This window comes from Crinia signifera, chromosome 2, assembly GCF_055691185.1.
Source record: "Crinia signifera chromosome 2, ASM5569118v1, whole genome shotgun sequence".
Taxonomy (NCBI): Eukaryota; Metazoa; Chordata; class Amphibia; order Anura; family Myobatrachidae; genus Crinia; species Crinia signifera.
The window spans coordinates 69,550,898-69,564,551 of record NC_139218.1 but is presented as its reverse complement, the minus strand read 5'-3'; the positions used below and the strand labels follow the sequence as shown (position 1 = coordinate 69,564,551).

Genomic DNA, 13,654 nt, shown 5'->3' with positions numbered 1-13,654 from the left:
GAAACAGCTAAAGGTGCTTATCTAAGGGTCCGAGTGACTCAACCTACACTACACACTCAGTGTTGATTATAGCACCCATCTTTGAAAACCCATGCAGTTCCTCTTCCCTGTCTGGGGTGTCGCTGTCTGCTGTAGGGCTTCTACTACAGTGTTGTTTGTAGGTCAGTACTGATATGCAAGCCAGACCTGTGCTAGAAACACCACAGCAGACAGTGACACCCTAGCCAGGGAAGAGGAACTGCATGGGTTTTCAAAGATGGCGGGTGCTAGAATGAACACTACGCTCCCATGACACGTGAAGATAAAAAAGGTAAATCATATCATGGCACGCATACAGAGGTTTCTTCAATAAAAGGTTATTTTGAATTGTACGTAAGTTTTGAAAAGACAGTGATCATGTAACAAGCTACATCATGCAAAAAACAAAATTCTTAAATGGTTTGTGTCCATCTCAAAAAAAACATTTTAAAACAGTATGTGCCAAGCCCGGAAAGGTTACAGGTCCTTTAGCATTTTAAAAATAAACTGTTTGGCATTACATATCCTTTGACAGACAAGGTGGGTTGAGCATGGGAGGTCAACAATTAAGATGTCATCAGAGTATGTCCTCATTACTCACTTGTAATCTGGTGCTATGAGTTAGTGTATGTGTACAATAAGCGCATTACATTAGGACAGTTAGGGGTAAAATGTTTGTAAGTTTGACTCATGGAGTGGAACTATGCACACTCAAACAGATGCCAAGAAAATTACATTTACCAGTGGCTACCCCCAGTTCTGCCAGGAAGACAAAGGGACAGCAGTGGATGAAAGTGCATTCTGTAAGTCTCCAGATTTGTCTACTCCAACACTAGCACGGGACGTAAGCGACATGCTACCAGGTTCTTTGGAACACAATTTTTTGACACAGTCTCTCAATGACACAAGAAATACTATCTTTGCTTTTTCCTAGTTAGTATTGTTAGTAGAGAAATCCCTAGAATTCTTGTTGCTGGGCTTTCACCAAGTGACAAATATATAATTAGCCCTTGCCTTTAGCCTAAATGGCCTTTATTCTCCGATCACAAAAAAATAAAAAATAATAAGCATAGACTATCCAAAAACCACAATTTTATTCATTGGCAATAACCTTCACATACGTAAAAAGAAAAAAAATATATATACATGAAAACCCAAAAATTATGAGAAAAGGGGAGAATAGAATATCCATTTCCCTGCTAAGACAACAAGAATAATTTGAAGGAAGAATGCCAATAAAGTAATATATATAACTACAAACTAAAAGTCAGGTTTATTTTGCTGCTGGGTTGTATGACCAATCTTAATGGAACAAACAGATATTTAAGCAATTCAAGCTGGCAGTGAACTTCTTTACCATTTGTTTAGGTCTAGATGTACAGAAAAAGTTATTTTAGCAACTTCAGCTGCTGTTGAACTACAACTCTCAGAAGGCAATATCTTGAGAAGAGCAGTATAGGATAAAATAGTTGGATATCTTTCTATAGCAATTAGTAGCCAGCTGCTTTGGTTTCTTGGCTACAGTAAATCCACAACTAAGACAGTGAAGTGCAACCAAAGTTTACACAGATAACGCATTTTAATTCTATGCATTTCCAAAACCCATGTGAAAGTCACACGGTCTGCTGACATGTGGAAAAAAATACTAGAAAATCAGGTAAAAGATCACCTGTAGCATGTACTTATGTAAAATACAAAAACACTACAATTGATGCCAAATAACAAAGTGCTGTGAAAAAACATAGGCAATAGGTAATGATTTTCCTCATCAGATTACCAAGAGTCAAGTCTCCAAAATGCCTATCTAAACCAGGATTTATTTTGTTTATGGAAATGTAAATTTCTTAATGAGACAATATTACTATAATTTAACCATTTAAAAAAAAATACAACATAATTTTAATAAGAGGACTTACAAAAGTTTTACCCAAACAAGGGTAATACGATAGTCACGACTATATAGCAAAATTCTCCAGAGAATTTGGTGGAACAATTCCGCAATCTTGCCACGAAGCGGAAAAAGAAAAATACAGTTGTTTAAAAGTTTAAGATTCTTTACAGCCACCATATGGAAAACAATCTTGATCCCATTGCAGAGAAATGTTTTATTACCAAGCAATGAAATGAGAACATAATACTGCACAGTATGTATAACAGAGTGACATACATGTCCAATTTTATCCAAAGTGAAGTAACAAGGAAAAATAAAAACAAAACAAAAAGGTCGCTGCCCTCGCATTCAGCAGTGTAATGCAATATATATATATATATATATATAGTTGTTAAACTACACAAACACTAAAACATTTCCTGCATTAAAGGTCCAGAAGCGAAAAGAAAAAAAAAAATGTGGTGAAACTTTGCACAGATCCAGATGTGTGACAATAGATTAGCAAGTATGTAACTAGTTAGGTTTCCATGATTGGAAAAACTTCAAATTAAAAATATCAGCCAAAATGCAAGATTTGGATATTAGGGTAGGGTTGATCCCAAAAAGTTGACATGGAAAAAAATGGTTGAAATGATAATAGTTAAAATGTGAAACGGTCAAGGAGTTTAAGTTTTTGGTATGTCAATATAGCACATGGACTCCCAAATAGTGTACCATGTCCCCTCACTTGACATGCCTCCCAATCGCAGTCTAGTGGATGGTAACGTAATAAAAAAAAGTAACAAAAAAAGAATTGTGAGAAACTCATGTAGACTATATGCGGTGTCGCCAATTATGTCAACCTAATGTCCTGATTAAGATTAATAAAAGAATAGCAATTGTTTTCTAAGAGTCACTGATAATACCCAAATGTATTTGTATGACAGGAGCTGGTCAACAAGATTTCACTTCCCACTGTTTGAGTTTAAAAAAAAAAACACTTGAGGCCCCTTGGGTAATTCAGTTTGGAAAATCAAGACAATGGACTACCCCCCCCCCCCCCCACACACACACACACACACATTTACTAACCTTCTACAGGTTGTAGAATTTGCATTAAAATCACAAACCAATCCAATAAGCAGTTTTCTTATATCCATAAAGTTAGGAAACTGCTCGTCTTTAATTTTACTAGAAGATCCAACAATGGGCCTTGTTTGGTCTCATTTCTGAAATGTAGAATAGAAGCCTCTACTCTGATGCAGAATTGCAAGCATGAAAACAATATTAAAATGTTCTGCAAAGGACCTAGAAGGATTCTGAATTTTCAGGTCAGATCAACATATTTTTATAGGTTAAGTGATTAAAGTACTTTTCTAGATTGCAGTTTTTTACAGACCCTTTCTTATTTCTTTTCATTTAAAGTAAGAGAACAAATACTAAAATACATAAATCAGTGAGAAACCAATTACTACATTTATAAACCTACATTGCTGACTGATGGGTCACCAAGCGTTCGTTTCAGTGCACTTTTTCCACATAAATTTTGGTAATCTAACCCTGGGGCCAAGAACACAACTGACAATTTTGCAAGCGGCTGTGGCACTTCCCCTTCGGCCTGGACCATAACAGATTGCCATTACACAATGTAACAAACATTTAGCTCTGTCCATTATATTGCACAAGGTCACAAACAATATCGTCTAATAGGCTGTGAAGCATGGCCAACCAGAAGTGGTAGCATACGACCTTCTGTAGAGTGCAATTGAGCATACACATTAGTCAATATGTCATTCCGATACAGCAAATCAAGCAGCTATTGCTCTCATGTGTACCAGGCCTAATGGGAGATGCATCTAGTCTGTATGTAGCATGGCCATTGGAATGACAGGCATAACCCATTCCCTCCAAGGGGTGCCTTAACAAAAGCTTCTTAAAATGAAAAACAAGGTGTTGCGTTTAACAGTTAAGATTTTAGCTATTACTTCTTGATAGCATAGAAAATGATAGACAGAATCCAATTGCTGCTATGTTTTAGCAGCTTTATTAAATCTACACCCAAGTGCCCGTCTAGTAAATATCAATAAAATAAAAAGGACAGGTACAATATGGTTATCAAATAAACACTGTGCAAGTTCCTGTGGTAAAATAAATAATTCTAAGCCATCATTTGGTGATATGCATTTCTGAAAATTGTAAAAAAAAAGAAGAAGGCTGTCAATGAATTAAATAAGCATCCTTTCTAATGAAATGTTTCCCAATGACACTCATGCGTCATTAGCTGCCTTGTAAGTGAACCATCTCTTGGAGCAGAAAGTGTTTAAAAGCTTGAACTGGGTATTGGGGGAACTTCTGGCAACCAAGAGAATAACCCCTTCTACGTGATCATATAAACGATATATTCTATATTTATATAGCACCATTCCATTCCAAAGAACATAATATATTTCCGTAGCAGAGGCACTAACATCTATTGCCTGCAGGGAAAAAAAAGCTCAGTACTTTGTATTTTCAGGGAACCCTGTACGGGTTATATTGGTAATTAAATGAACCAGCCCGGAGGACAAGACTTGACAAAATGCGTCATTTTTACAGAGAAATGAAAAAGGTGGCTCCCAACATACAGATAGGCTTCAACACCTCTTCTAGGAGTAACCAATGCATTGCAGGCCACTCTCTTACGGAAAGGGTCAATACCTTTATTGCTAAAGTCCTGCTTCCAGTAATGTCCCTCTTACAGAGAGGGCAAGGCCAAATTATATAACGACATTAGATGCATTCAGTTAAAATAACAAAAAGAAAAACAAATATATATATATATATATATATATTTAAACCCCTGGCAGAGCCACGGTGGTTTACAATAGGATGTCCATTTGCAATCAGTTGATATTCCATAGACATAGAAACACAGGTTAAGAGCAGAAAAAAATGAAGGACAGGTATTAGCAACATACAGTGAGATGAAGCAGCCATAGTCCAGAGAGACTTCATTCAGCTTTCATACAATGACTAACAGGAAACAGATTTTACAATTTTTATATAACTTTTAAATATATTAAATGCCTAAATAGATAACTTTCTTTTGCGTTTGCTTTTTTTATTTTAATTTTTTTTTTTCACTTTTGTTCTTTACTTTTAAATCAATGTTTTCTAATCTTTGATGGGACACAAATTCCAATGCTCAAAAATTAAGACACCTGCTTGCCCGAATTATTTTCAGAATTGTAAAAGTGCATCTGTCTCCAGTTCCAAAAATAGAGAAATATTTTGTTTAAGACAGCTTGCGTTTTTTTTTTTGCTTTGCTTTTCTAAGTTCCAGAAGAAAACTGAATAAGGAATAATAAAAAAAAAAAAAAATATATAAACTTATTTTGAGCATAAAAATGTGTCCATTGTTGTTTAGCAGGAAAATATGTCCTATGTAGAAGCCATTGATCGATACAACCAAGATGAGGAATAAAAGTTGGGGCCATCTGCATTTCCCCTAAATATGTGCTGTCCTCTTCTTGACAAATCAGTACACTAGAATGTTTATTCGCTGTGACTTTGATAAGAGTGTTAGCCGTTCCATGTATCTTGATAACATGATGTGTATGCCCATGCTAGCTACTTCTCAACTTTAAGCACTTCAGTCTTGTTTGAAGATGAGAAAAAAAAAAAAAAACATCCAAGTGGGGATACGAAAAAAAAAAAAGGAAAAATATTGTACCAGGGTTGCATGTTTTTGTTTTTAAACCGGGAAATAATGTTTTGTTTCCTGATTAGATCAAAGTTATTTGAATAACATTGTCACTTTTTTTTCAATTTGTTTAAATAACTATAATATATATATATTTCTATATGGATAGAATTTTCTATACATAGTTATCTAAACAAAATATATATATATATTTGTATGTATATATTTATATAATTATATAGCCACTGATTCGATTCTACTCATGTTCTTGTTTCCCTCCCTTCCCCCTTCTTTATGCAAGATTTATTAATTTTAAAAAGGGGCATGACAGCCAGGTAATGTCTTTCATGCATCAAGGAAAAGAAGAGCCAGCAATTTCCCCTGGCAGCAGTCTCAGAGGTCAGGGTTGTCCATGGCTTCATTATAAGTGATTATCCTATTGGGATCTGAAAAACAAAATGAGTAGAATAGTTTTGGGCTGTTAAAAACATTGAATAACTCTTTACAAAGTTTGACAGTTCTATTTTTTGTTAGAAAACAGAAAAAAAAAAAAGATTATAGCCTATGAAAACAAAAAAAAATATAATATATATACACACACACACACACACACACACACAAATCCCATCACCCTCTGTTACACAAGCATGAACACGAATACCTCTTTTACACCAAAATCCCAGATCCGACCCGGTATTTGGAACACTGTTCCAAGCTAGGTCGGATCCGGGATTTGGTCCATTTACACTGCAGTTCCAGCTCACTGTAAACGGGGGCGGTGCTTGGAGAGGACATAATCTCCAAGCACCAGGACCACCGTGCTGGGGGCAAGCCCAGCACCAAGATAAGCTGCTGGCCTGCGATCAGCCTTCGTGCACCCTCCTCGCTCCCATCCACAAAGTGAATGGATGCCACACACAGGCATCCATTCACCACCTCCTCCCTGCCTCCGCTGCTGTCTGCACAGTACATCAGCAGAGGCTGTTTGCCCCTCCCGTCCAACCTCCATACTGACCACAGGACATTGCAGAATGGAGGTTAGACTTCCACATTGCTGTAAAAGCGGGAGCAGGGTCAGATGACCCGGCATATCTTTTTACACTCCCCGTGTTCCACCCTAGTTAGGACCAGATTCGTGGGGAAATGGTCCTGGCTATTTCTTCAGCTACCCCTTTTACACCGATGCTGACCGGGTTTTTTCTCAGTGTAAAAGGGGTATAAAATTTTGATGTTTAATGTACATTCAGATTTTAGACATCTAAAAAAACATATTATAAAGGCTAAATTAGCTATTCTGGTGAACGAGTGGCGGAACTGAGCCCTCTTTGGCTCATTGAAGGAGCCGCATAGCAGACATATGGGGGTCTTCGATGTTGTTTCCGACAGTCAGAATATTGTCTGTTTCTATATGTTGATTGTCAAAAACTGCCGTGGATTCGACAATCCAGCGGACATTTTCAACAATTCAGAGTCCACTTTTTAAAACCTCAAATCTACATCCTTTAATGTCGGAAACAACTCCATTGAATAGATGTATGCCAATACTTCCAAATGTTGGAAATATCAGCACACATTGAATAACCCTCCAAAGCCTATATTTGGTTCCTAGTTAACACAGAACCAACATAATGGTCACCTCGACGGTGAGTAGGCAACAGATATAAACTAATGAAAACGGGCAGAATATGCTGTGCAGATGCAGTAGCCTTATTCAAGTGGTTGCCCTTTTCTCCATTTGGTGCTTACCTTGTTTTTGCAAGTTCAAAATAGATTCCATTTCTGTTAAGAAAGGAAAAGAAAGTAAGGGCATCGCATTATCAGGACAGAGGCCACAAAGTAAGTGCATTCTTAGTATTTGAAAAAACATTTTATCCTAAAAGAAACATGTATCAAGCAGCAAAATCCAACTTAAAGTCACTTAAGATTCAAATATCAGTCATTGACAAACAGTGTTCTTGGGTATTAATTCAATGTTTTTTGGCTCCACTATAATTAATAGGCACCTGATGGAGCAATTACTCTGTTTGTTGCGCCAAAATATACAGGTTTAGACACATAACATTTTTTTTTTGTTTAAATCAACACAATTTGACCAATTCTTTTCACCACCGTTAGATTCTGGCATCAGAAATGTGTCTCCCCACCAGGACATTTACCAAGTATATTTGTATGAATTTATGGTATTTCAGAGTTATTGAATTCAAAAATTAAAATATTTATTTTCGAATTGGCACTAGTTTTAGATAATGAAAACCCACAATTAATAGAGAATTTAGCCAGAACACATTTATATGGGAATCTTACGAAACATTCTAGAAGGTGAGGTGTGAACGTCCTGATTATTCCAGAATTATCCCCCTCTGTATATAAGTGATCTGTCTTGATCAGTTGAGAAGTTTGTTCTCATCCATGTATCACAAATATTAGATCCAATCGAGCAAAACCAATGATTGACAATAAAAGGAGTGCTGACCAGTGTTAACAGGATGTGAGGTACATTATATTTTGAACCCATTTTGATGTGTGGGCCATTGGGGGAAGGTAGTGGTACATCTTCCACATTCTTCTGAGGAATCAGTTCATAAAGCCGGTATACCTAATAAGTCACCTTGACCCATGTTCAAAATAAATAAATTAAAAAAAAAAAAGTAAAAAAATAAAAAAGTAAAAACAAACGTGGATGTAGCCATTTTGCTTGAGTAAAAAAATAAAATAAAAAAAGACAACAAACCAAAACTAAAAAAAGAGGCCCTGAAACAAAGAAAAAATGGCTACTATCACTGTGCACATAAAAGAAAAAAAAAATTTGGGGAAAAAAGGTTAAGTTAGCTGGTAAATCACTTTTGTATTTTTCAACAGAATTACATTACACAATCGTGGTTCAGAATCACTTATTATCACTGTATCGGAATGAAATAAGACAGATAAGGTGTGTATGACTTTTTAACAAGATGAAACATTTCACTGAAAATGATAATACCCCTTTCATACCACAGCAAATATCCAGGATATTCAGCTTCTATGTGTTAAAGGGTTAAACTGTCTCCAGTGACCTGGGAATCCAACCTGGGTTGGTTCTGGAAGTAGAAGGGTTACAGGGCAGTGTCAACAGGTAACCCAGGTTGTCCACCCCAAATCCTGTGCCCTGTATTCCCGTCACACGGAGACAGCGTTGTGTGCTGAGTGATCTCTCAGGGCCCATATTCTCCGATGAGAACAATGGCCCTGACCGATTAATATCCAGCATGGATATTAATCAACGGGCGATGGCATTGCACGGGGCCCAATTCTCCATGGTCCCTACACATGGAGCGATGTAAAGGTAGAAAATGCCCTTAAGTCGCTACGTGTGTAGGCCCCATAACTACTTTTCTCATTGTCATCTATGCTCTTCCATTTTCCTCAAACTGATTCTGTGAAGTAAATCACAGTAAACCAACAGATCAAAAGTACAAAGGTCATCAAGGTGAACCCTGGGTAAATTACTCATCAGAAGCAAGGTTAAAAGAGTTCCAGATCATAATCACATTGTAAACTTTGCAGATGTCATAATGCTGGAGAAAACAGCTGTGTTTAAGTAATCCTCAATAAAAGAATTAAAGCACAGAGGTTTTCACAAATTAAAAGACAACTTAAAGTTCTGTTAGCACTCTAGTGACAAATCAACAACAGTAGCAAACTGATCATCAACGAAAGCCTTTACAACAAACCGATCTGATAAAAGGCTCTTTTTGCATTATAAAAGCTCTCTAGCAAAGTATCTATAATATTCGATTTTCTGAACAATATCAGAAATACACATTTCCCCATTATTGATGTATTGGATAAACATTCACTTTAATATAATAGTTAAATCCACACAGGTATCCAGTCTAAATCCACACAGGTATCCAGTCTAGAGTTAGTCATATGGCTGGAGACAAGACCAAAACCGACAGTGATGTCACAAATTGATAAAACACATTTGGTAACTATTTTTTGGATACTGTAAAATACAAAATAAATCAGGCATATGGTGGGGGGAACTTCTCCCTGCATTCAAGTGCTTAAGGCAGGTGTCCAGAAGTTGTTGTGTTGAAGTGTCTTGTGGCTCAGCTTTGGAGAAAATGAGGGTGTCAGGGTAAAAGCTTGTACAATAGGGCACAAACTGGATAACAGGACACTCATCATTGCATTCAGAGGAACACACCAAGTAGAGCTATAAACTGGAACAAATGCCTGTTTGCTAAATTTGGTATGTCTGTGCCCAAGTAAACTGGTCTGCAAAAATGGGGTTGTGTTTGGGAATATGGTTTTTCCTGCCAGCCACACAATTACCCATGCTCAAGAAGCAACGTGGCAAAAAACGAAAAAACAAACTGATTTTTTTTTTCAGGTGGGGGAGAAAAACAGAACGGACAAAATGTATCATTAAATCAATATATTAACTAGAACTTAGCAAACACTGTGGTTAACAAGATTTACTAACTCCTGGTTTAACTTGAGTGCCAAGTGAATTTGTCAAAACAGGCGTGAAAACTGCCAACAAATAGTTATATTTTAAATAATGACCTGTAATGTTTACCTTATGTAGGAAATATCTTTTTTTCACAACATTTTTTATTTGAATTTATATAACAAATGTGAGTAACGCTGGCATTTTTTGTGGATATTTTGCACATCTCTCACAGATGTTGGCACCTGTCCCCCAGATTCTCAATATCATTTGCTTAGATTAACTGTAAGGACTATGCTTTGTCACTTGAGTTGGTCATAAACTTTTGGCTGTCATCAGAGAAGAAATAAAATGGACAATACCGGAACAACATTAAATCAAGAAGACCATGACTAACATTTTTACCTGTGACACCAGAAAAGGCCTGTTTACATATACCAAATACAATTAAACTGTTTTCATTGCACAAACATTTCAGCAAATACATACAGTAAAGCCCACAAATGCCAATGCAATCTTTACCTTTAGTGTGATACATAATAGCAGCCCTCAGGTCAAAAGAACCCCAGATATCTTTGCATTCAAGATCTCCTTGGTACCTCTTATCTTTGGCGGAAGTCTGTAAAGTGTTTTTCAGAGAGGTCTGAAGAGTTAATTCTATTTCATAGACCTTGGACTGAAACACTAATGAACCCTGGCTAGCAGCTTCCAGCTTTTGCAGCTCCCCCAAATGCTGTAGCTCTAAGGATAACGCAGTCCCATCTACCCCAGATCCGTGAGCTACTTTCAGCGTGGAACCATCTGGAACTTGAGGGCTAGTCCGTTTGTCCAACTCATAAGCTTTGGGGAAAACTGGGCGCTCATTTCCTGAGGCAACAATTTCAGCACCCTGTGTAAGTGGTTGGGCTGGGGGCTCCCAGACCATCTTTCCAATATCTGGCTTATTTGCTCCAGCCTCGGGGCCAGCACTTGGCTCGTTTATAAAAGATAAGCCCCATTGATTCTGAAAGATTTCTCCCAAGCTATGCTGAGTTGATATTCCAGATGCTTCTCCCTGCATGGTATCCGACAGGGCATTTTGCATATTAGAAGGATATGTAAAAAGGCCAGATTTCTTTTGTTCAGAAGAGTTTGCAGAGGCAGTAAAGGATTCTGTGGGCAAAGGCTCTGCTCCTCCAGGCAGTGTGTGTGAAACAGTACTAGCAGCAGCCATAAAACCGCCATCAGCTCCTACTAAAAGGGGCCCATTGGCAAAGTTAACTGTAGATACAGACTTCATGGCAGACATGGGAACCTGGGACACACAGTTCAAAGCTGTAGTCTCCCCAGCTTGAGGTGAGAATGAAAGGGAAGATAGAGAAGCAGCGTTGTTCTGGGCTGCTTTGTTGAGGTTTTCTTTAACTTTGCTTGCATAACTTATTTTGGGAACTATTTTTGCACTACTGTTGTCCACGGGGAAAACAGGAGGTGGTTTAAACAATGTCCAAGAGTCCTCTTTAGAAGTGGCAACCGATACAGATTTGCCTTTGGGACGGTCATCAAACTTTTTCCCTGTGACAAGTTTGGCATCTGAGTTTTTCCGCTGTAGTTCTGCAGAGTTTGCTTTAATCCGACTGGCACCTGTGGATGAAGATTCACATTTCCACGTTACTTTACCGTTGTCCATACGAGCTCCCGCTTTCTGCTCTGCAAGCAAATCGGGCTTAAAGTTATCAGAATCCAGCTTAATATCAGAGTCTGACATTTTGCCTATCAGAAAACTGGAATTCTCTGCAGCCTTAGCAATGGTGCACTTTGCTTTCCTTTTCTTAGGAGTGGCGTAGCCGCTCTCGGAGCCGCTGCCATCGTTCTCTGCTCCTTTGCTCACATAGCCATTTGTGATAAATGCAGAGCTGTTGGAGAGTGAACCATTGTGAATGGGACCAACCTCTACCTTGTCTGTGCATATGATATCTTTAGGTTTGCTTTCATAAGACTTTTCATTCTTTTTGTCCATACTGTTTTTCCGTAGCAAGGCTTTCGTTTTGTTGCCTGCTTTCCCAAAATGAGTAGCCTTGGCTAGGTACTTAACATTTGTGTTGATGTCAGCAGTGGGCTGCTGGTTGCCGTTAGCAACCCGAGATGCAGTTTGGTTTGCAGATTTGTCAGAGCCCTGGATCTTTGCAGGGACGTGGCGGTCTCCTGTAGTACCATTTAGCTCTCCATGTCCTATGTAAGGGAAAAAAATAGCATAATTAAGTTCAGTAATGTTAATTGTAAATACATTAAAAGGGAAACAAACAAAAAGTTGTAAAACTACCCTTGAAACAAAGGGAAGGCGTCCATTACATGCCATATGAAGAGAATTTAGGTGATGGCCACTATATGTTTCTGCAGTGGGCAAGATGCACTAAGCATCATAAAGTGGTAATGTTGAGGGTATATGGTCACTAGGTTAGCATGTATTAGGTCGACCACTGAAGGTCAAAAGGCACTAGGACGACACATGAAAAGGGTTGACAGGTTCACACAAGCATTAGGTAGATATTGGGAAGGTAGACTGTCAAAAGGTCAATATGGGTTCTTCAGTTTTATTGAACAGACGTGCCGACAGGCCGTATTTCATGCCTTACCATCCATTAGAGCAGGGGTGGGGAACTTTTTGGGGTCCAATGGCTGTTTGCATTGAGACATAATGCCTTGGGGGCCATTAAAAAAACCCTACCAATCGTCCTGCGGCAGCCATCCCATGCTCTGGCGGCTACCGCAGTTTACAAGATGCCGGTCTGTGTAGTCCGGTGGCTGTGCGGGGAGTCTCATAGAGGGGAAATCTTGCGAGAGGTCGGTAGCTCTCGCGAGATTTCCCCTGTACTTGACTCACTGTACAGCCGTCGGGCGGGCGGGTGATCCATAAAGACCGGCTCCGGGGGCCGCTGCACTAAAGCATGGGGGGAGAATATAATAGTGTGCCGAGTGTACGATCGCCATGCGAGGGGACGAAGTGCACTTTTTTGGTGTCCATTTCGACTGTGTCCACATTTGGGACAAAAAAAATGTGAAAAACCCATGTCGATCTTTTGGCCCTACCGGCCTAAAGCCATGTCAACCTTTTCATGTGTTGACTTAAGGCTTGTCAACCTAATGCTTGTCAATCTAATGATCCACACCCAAATGGAGAGTGATAAAAAACCAGCCAATAAGCTCCTGCCTGACATTTTTTCAAACCCTGCCTGTAGCATGGCTGTTGGGAACAGTTTGGCTGCTACAACATTTCGAGTAGCATGCCTCAATTTAAGTAATAAAAATATTACAATTAACTGTCCCTTAAGAGTGTGTACACACCCCTAATTTGGTTGTATGGGATATTATATACCTTGCTTATAAAAAGGTACCACAAGGGTTCTTTAGTGTCTAATTCCAAAAACCCTCACGTCAAAATCCCAATGCTACAGTTTTTACTTTTCCCTTACATTTTGGTAGTAAAACACATCCATATTAAACAAGTTTAGTTTACATTCCAGAACTTCAAATGGGAAGTATGTTTTTGAACTGAAAGAGAGCAGGGAAAGCTAGAGGATAGGTTGGGATGTGAAAATACAATGTGCTCAAACCACATAGCCGGGTTGATCCCGGGTCTGGCACTTTCACATTAAAAAGGTTTATACCGGGT

At 38.5% G+C, this 13,654-nt stretch overlaps 1 protein-coding gene across 3 annotated transcripts in view; it reads right to left on the bottom strand.

The window, feature by feature from the left end:
* Nucleotides 1–4,571: 4,571 nt before the first annotated feature.
* Nucleotides 4,572–13,654, bottom strand: part of NUFIP2 (nuclear FMR1 interacting protein 2) — a 37,938-nt gene continuing 28,855 nt past the window's right edge. For all 3 annotated transcript variants that reach the window (XM_083172330.1, XM_083172331.1, XM_083172332.1), the window contains exons 2-4: nucleotides 10,528–12,213; nucleotides 7,317–7,349; nucleotides 4,572–6,016 (exon numbers count right to left, since the gene is read on the bottom strand). In XM_083172330.1, coding sequence (XP_083028456.1) covers nucleotides 5,964–6,016; nucleotides 7,317–7,349; nucleotides 10,528–12,213 — 1,772 coding nt within the window. In that variant the 3' untranslated portion in view covers nucleotides 4,572–5,963. The remainder of the gene's footprint in view (nucleotides 6,017–7,316; nucleotides 7,350–10,527; nucleotides 12,214–13,654) is intronic.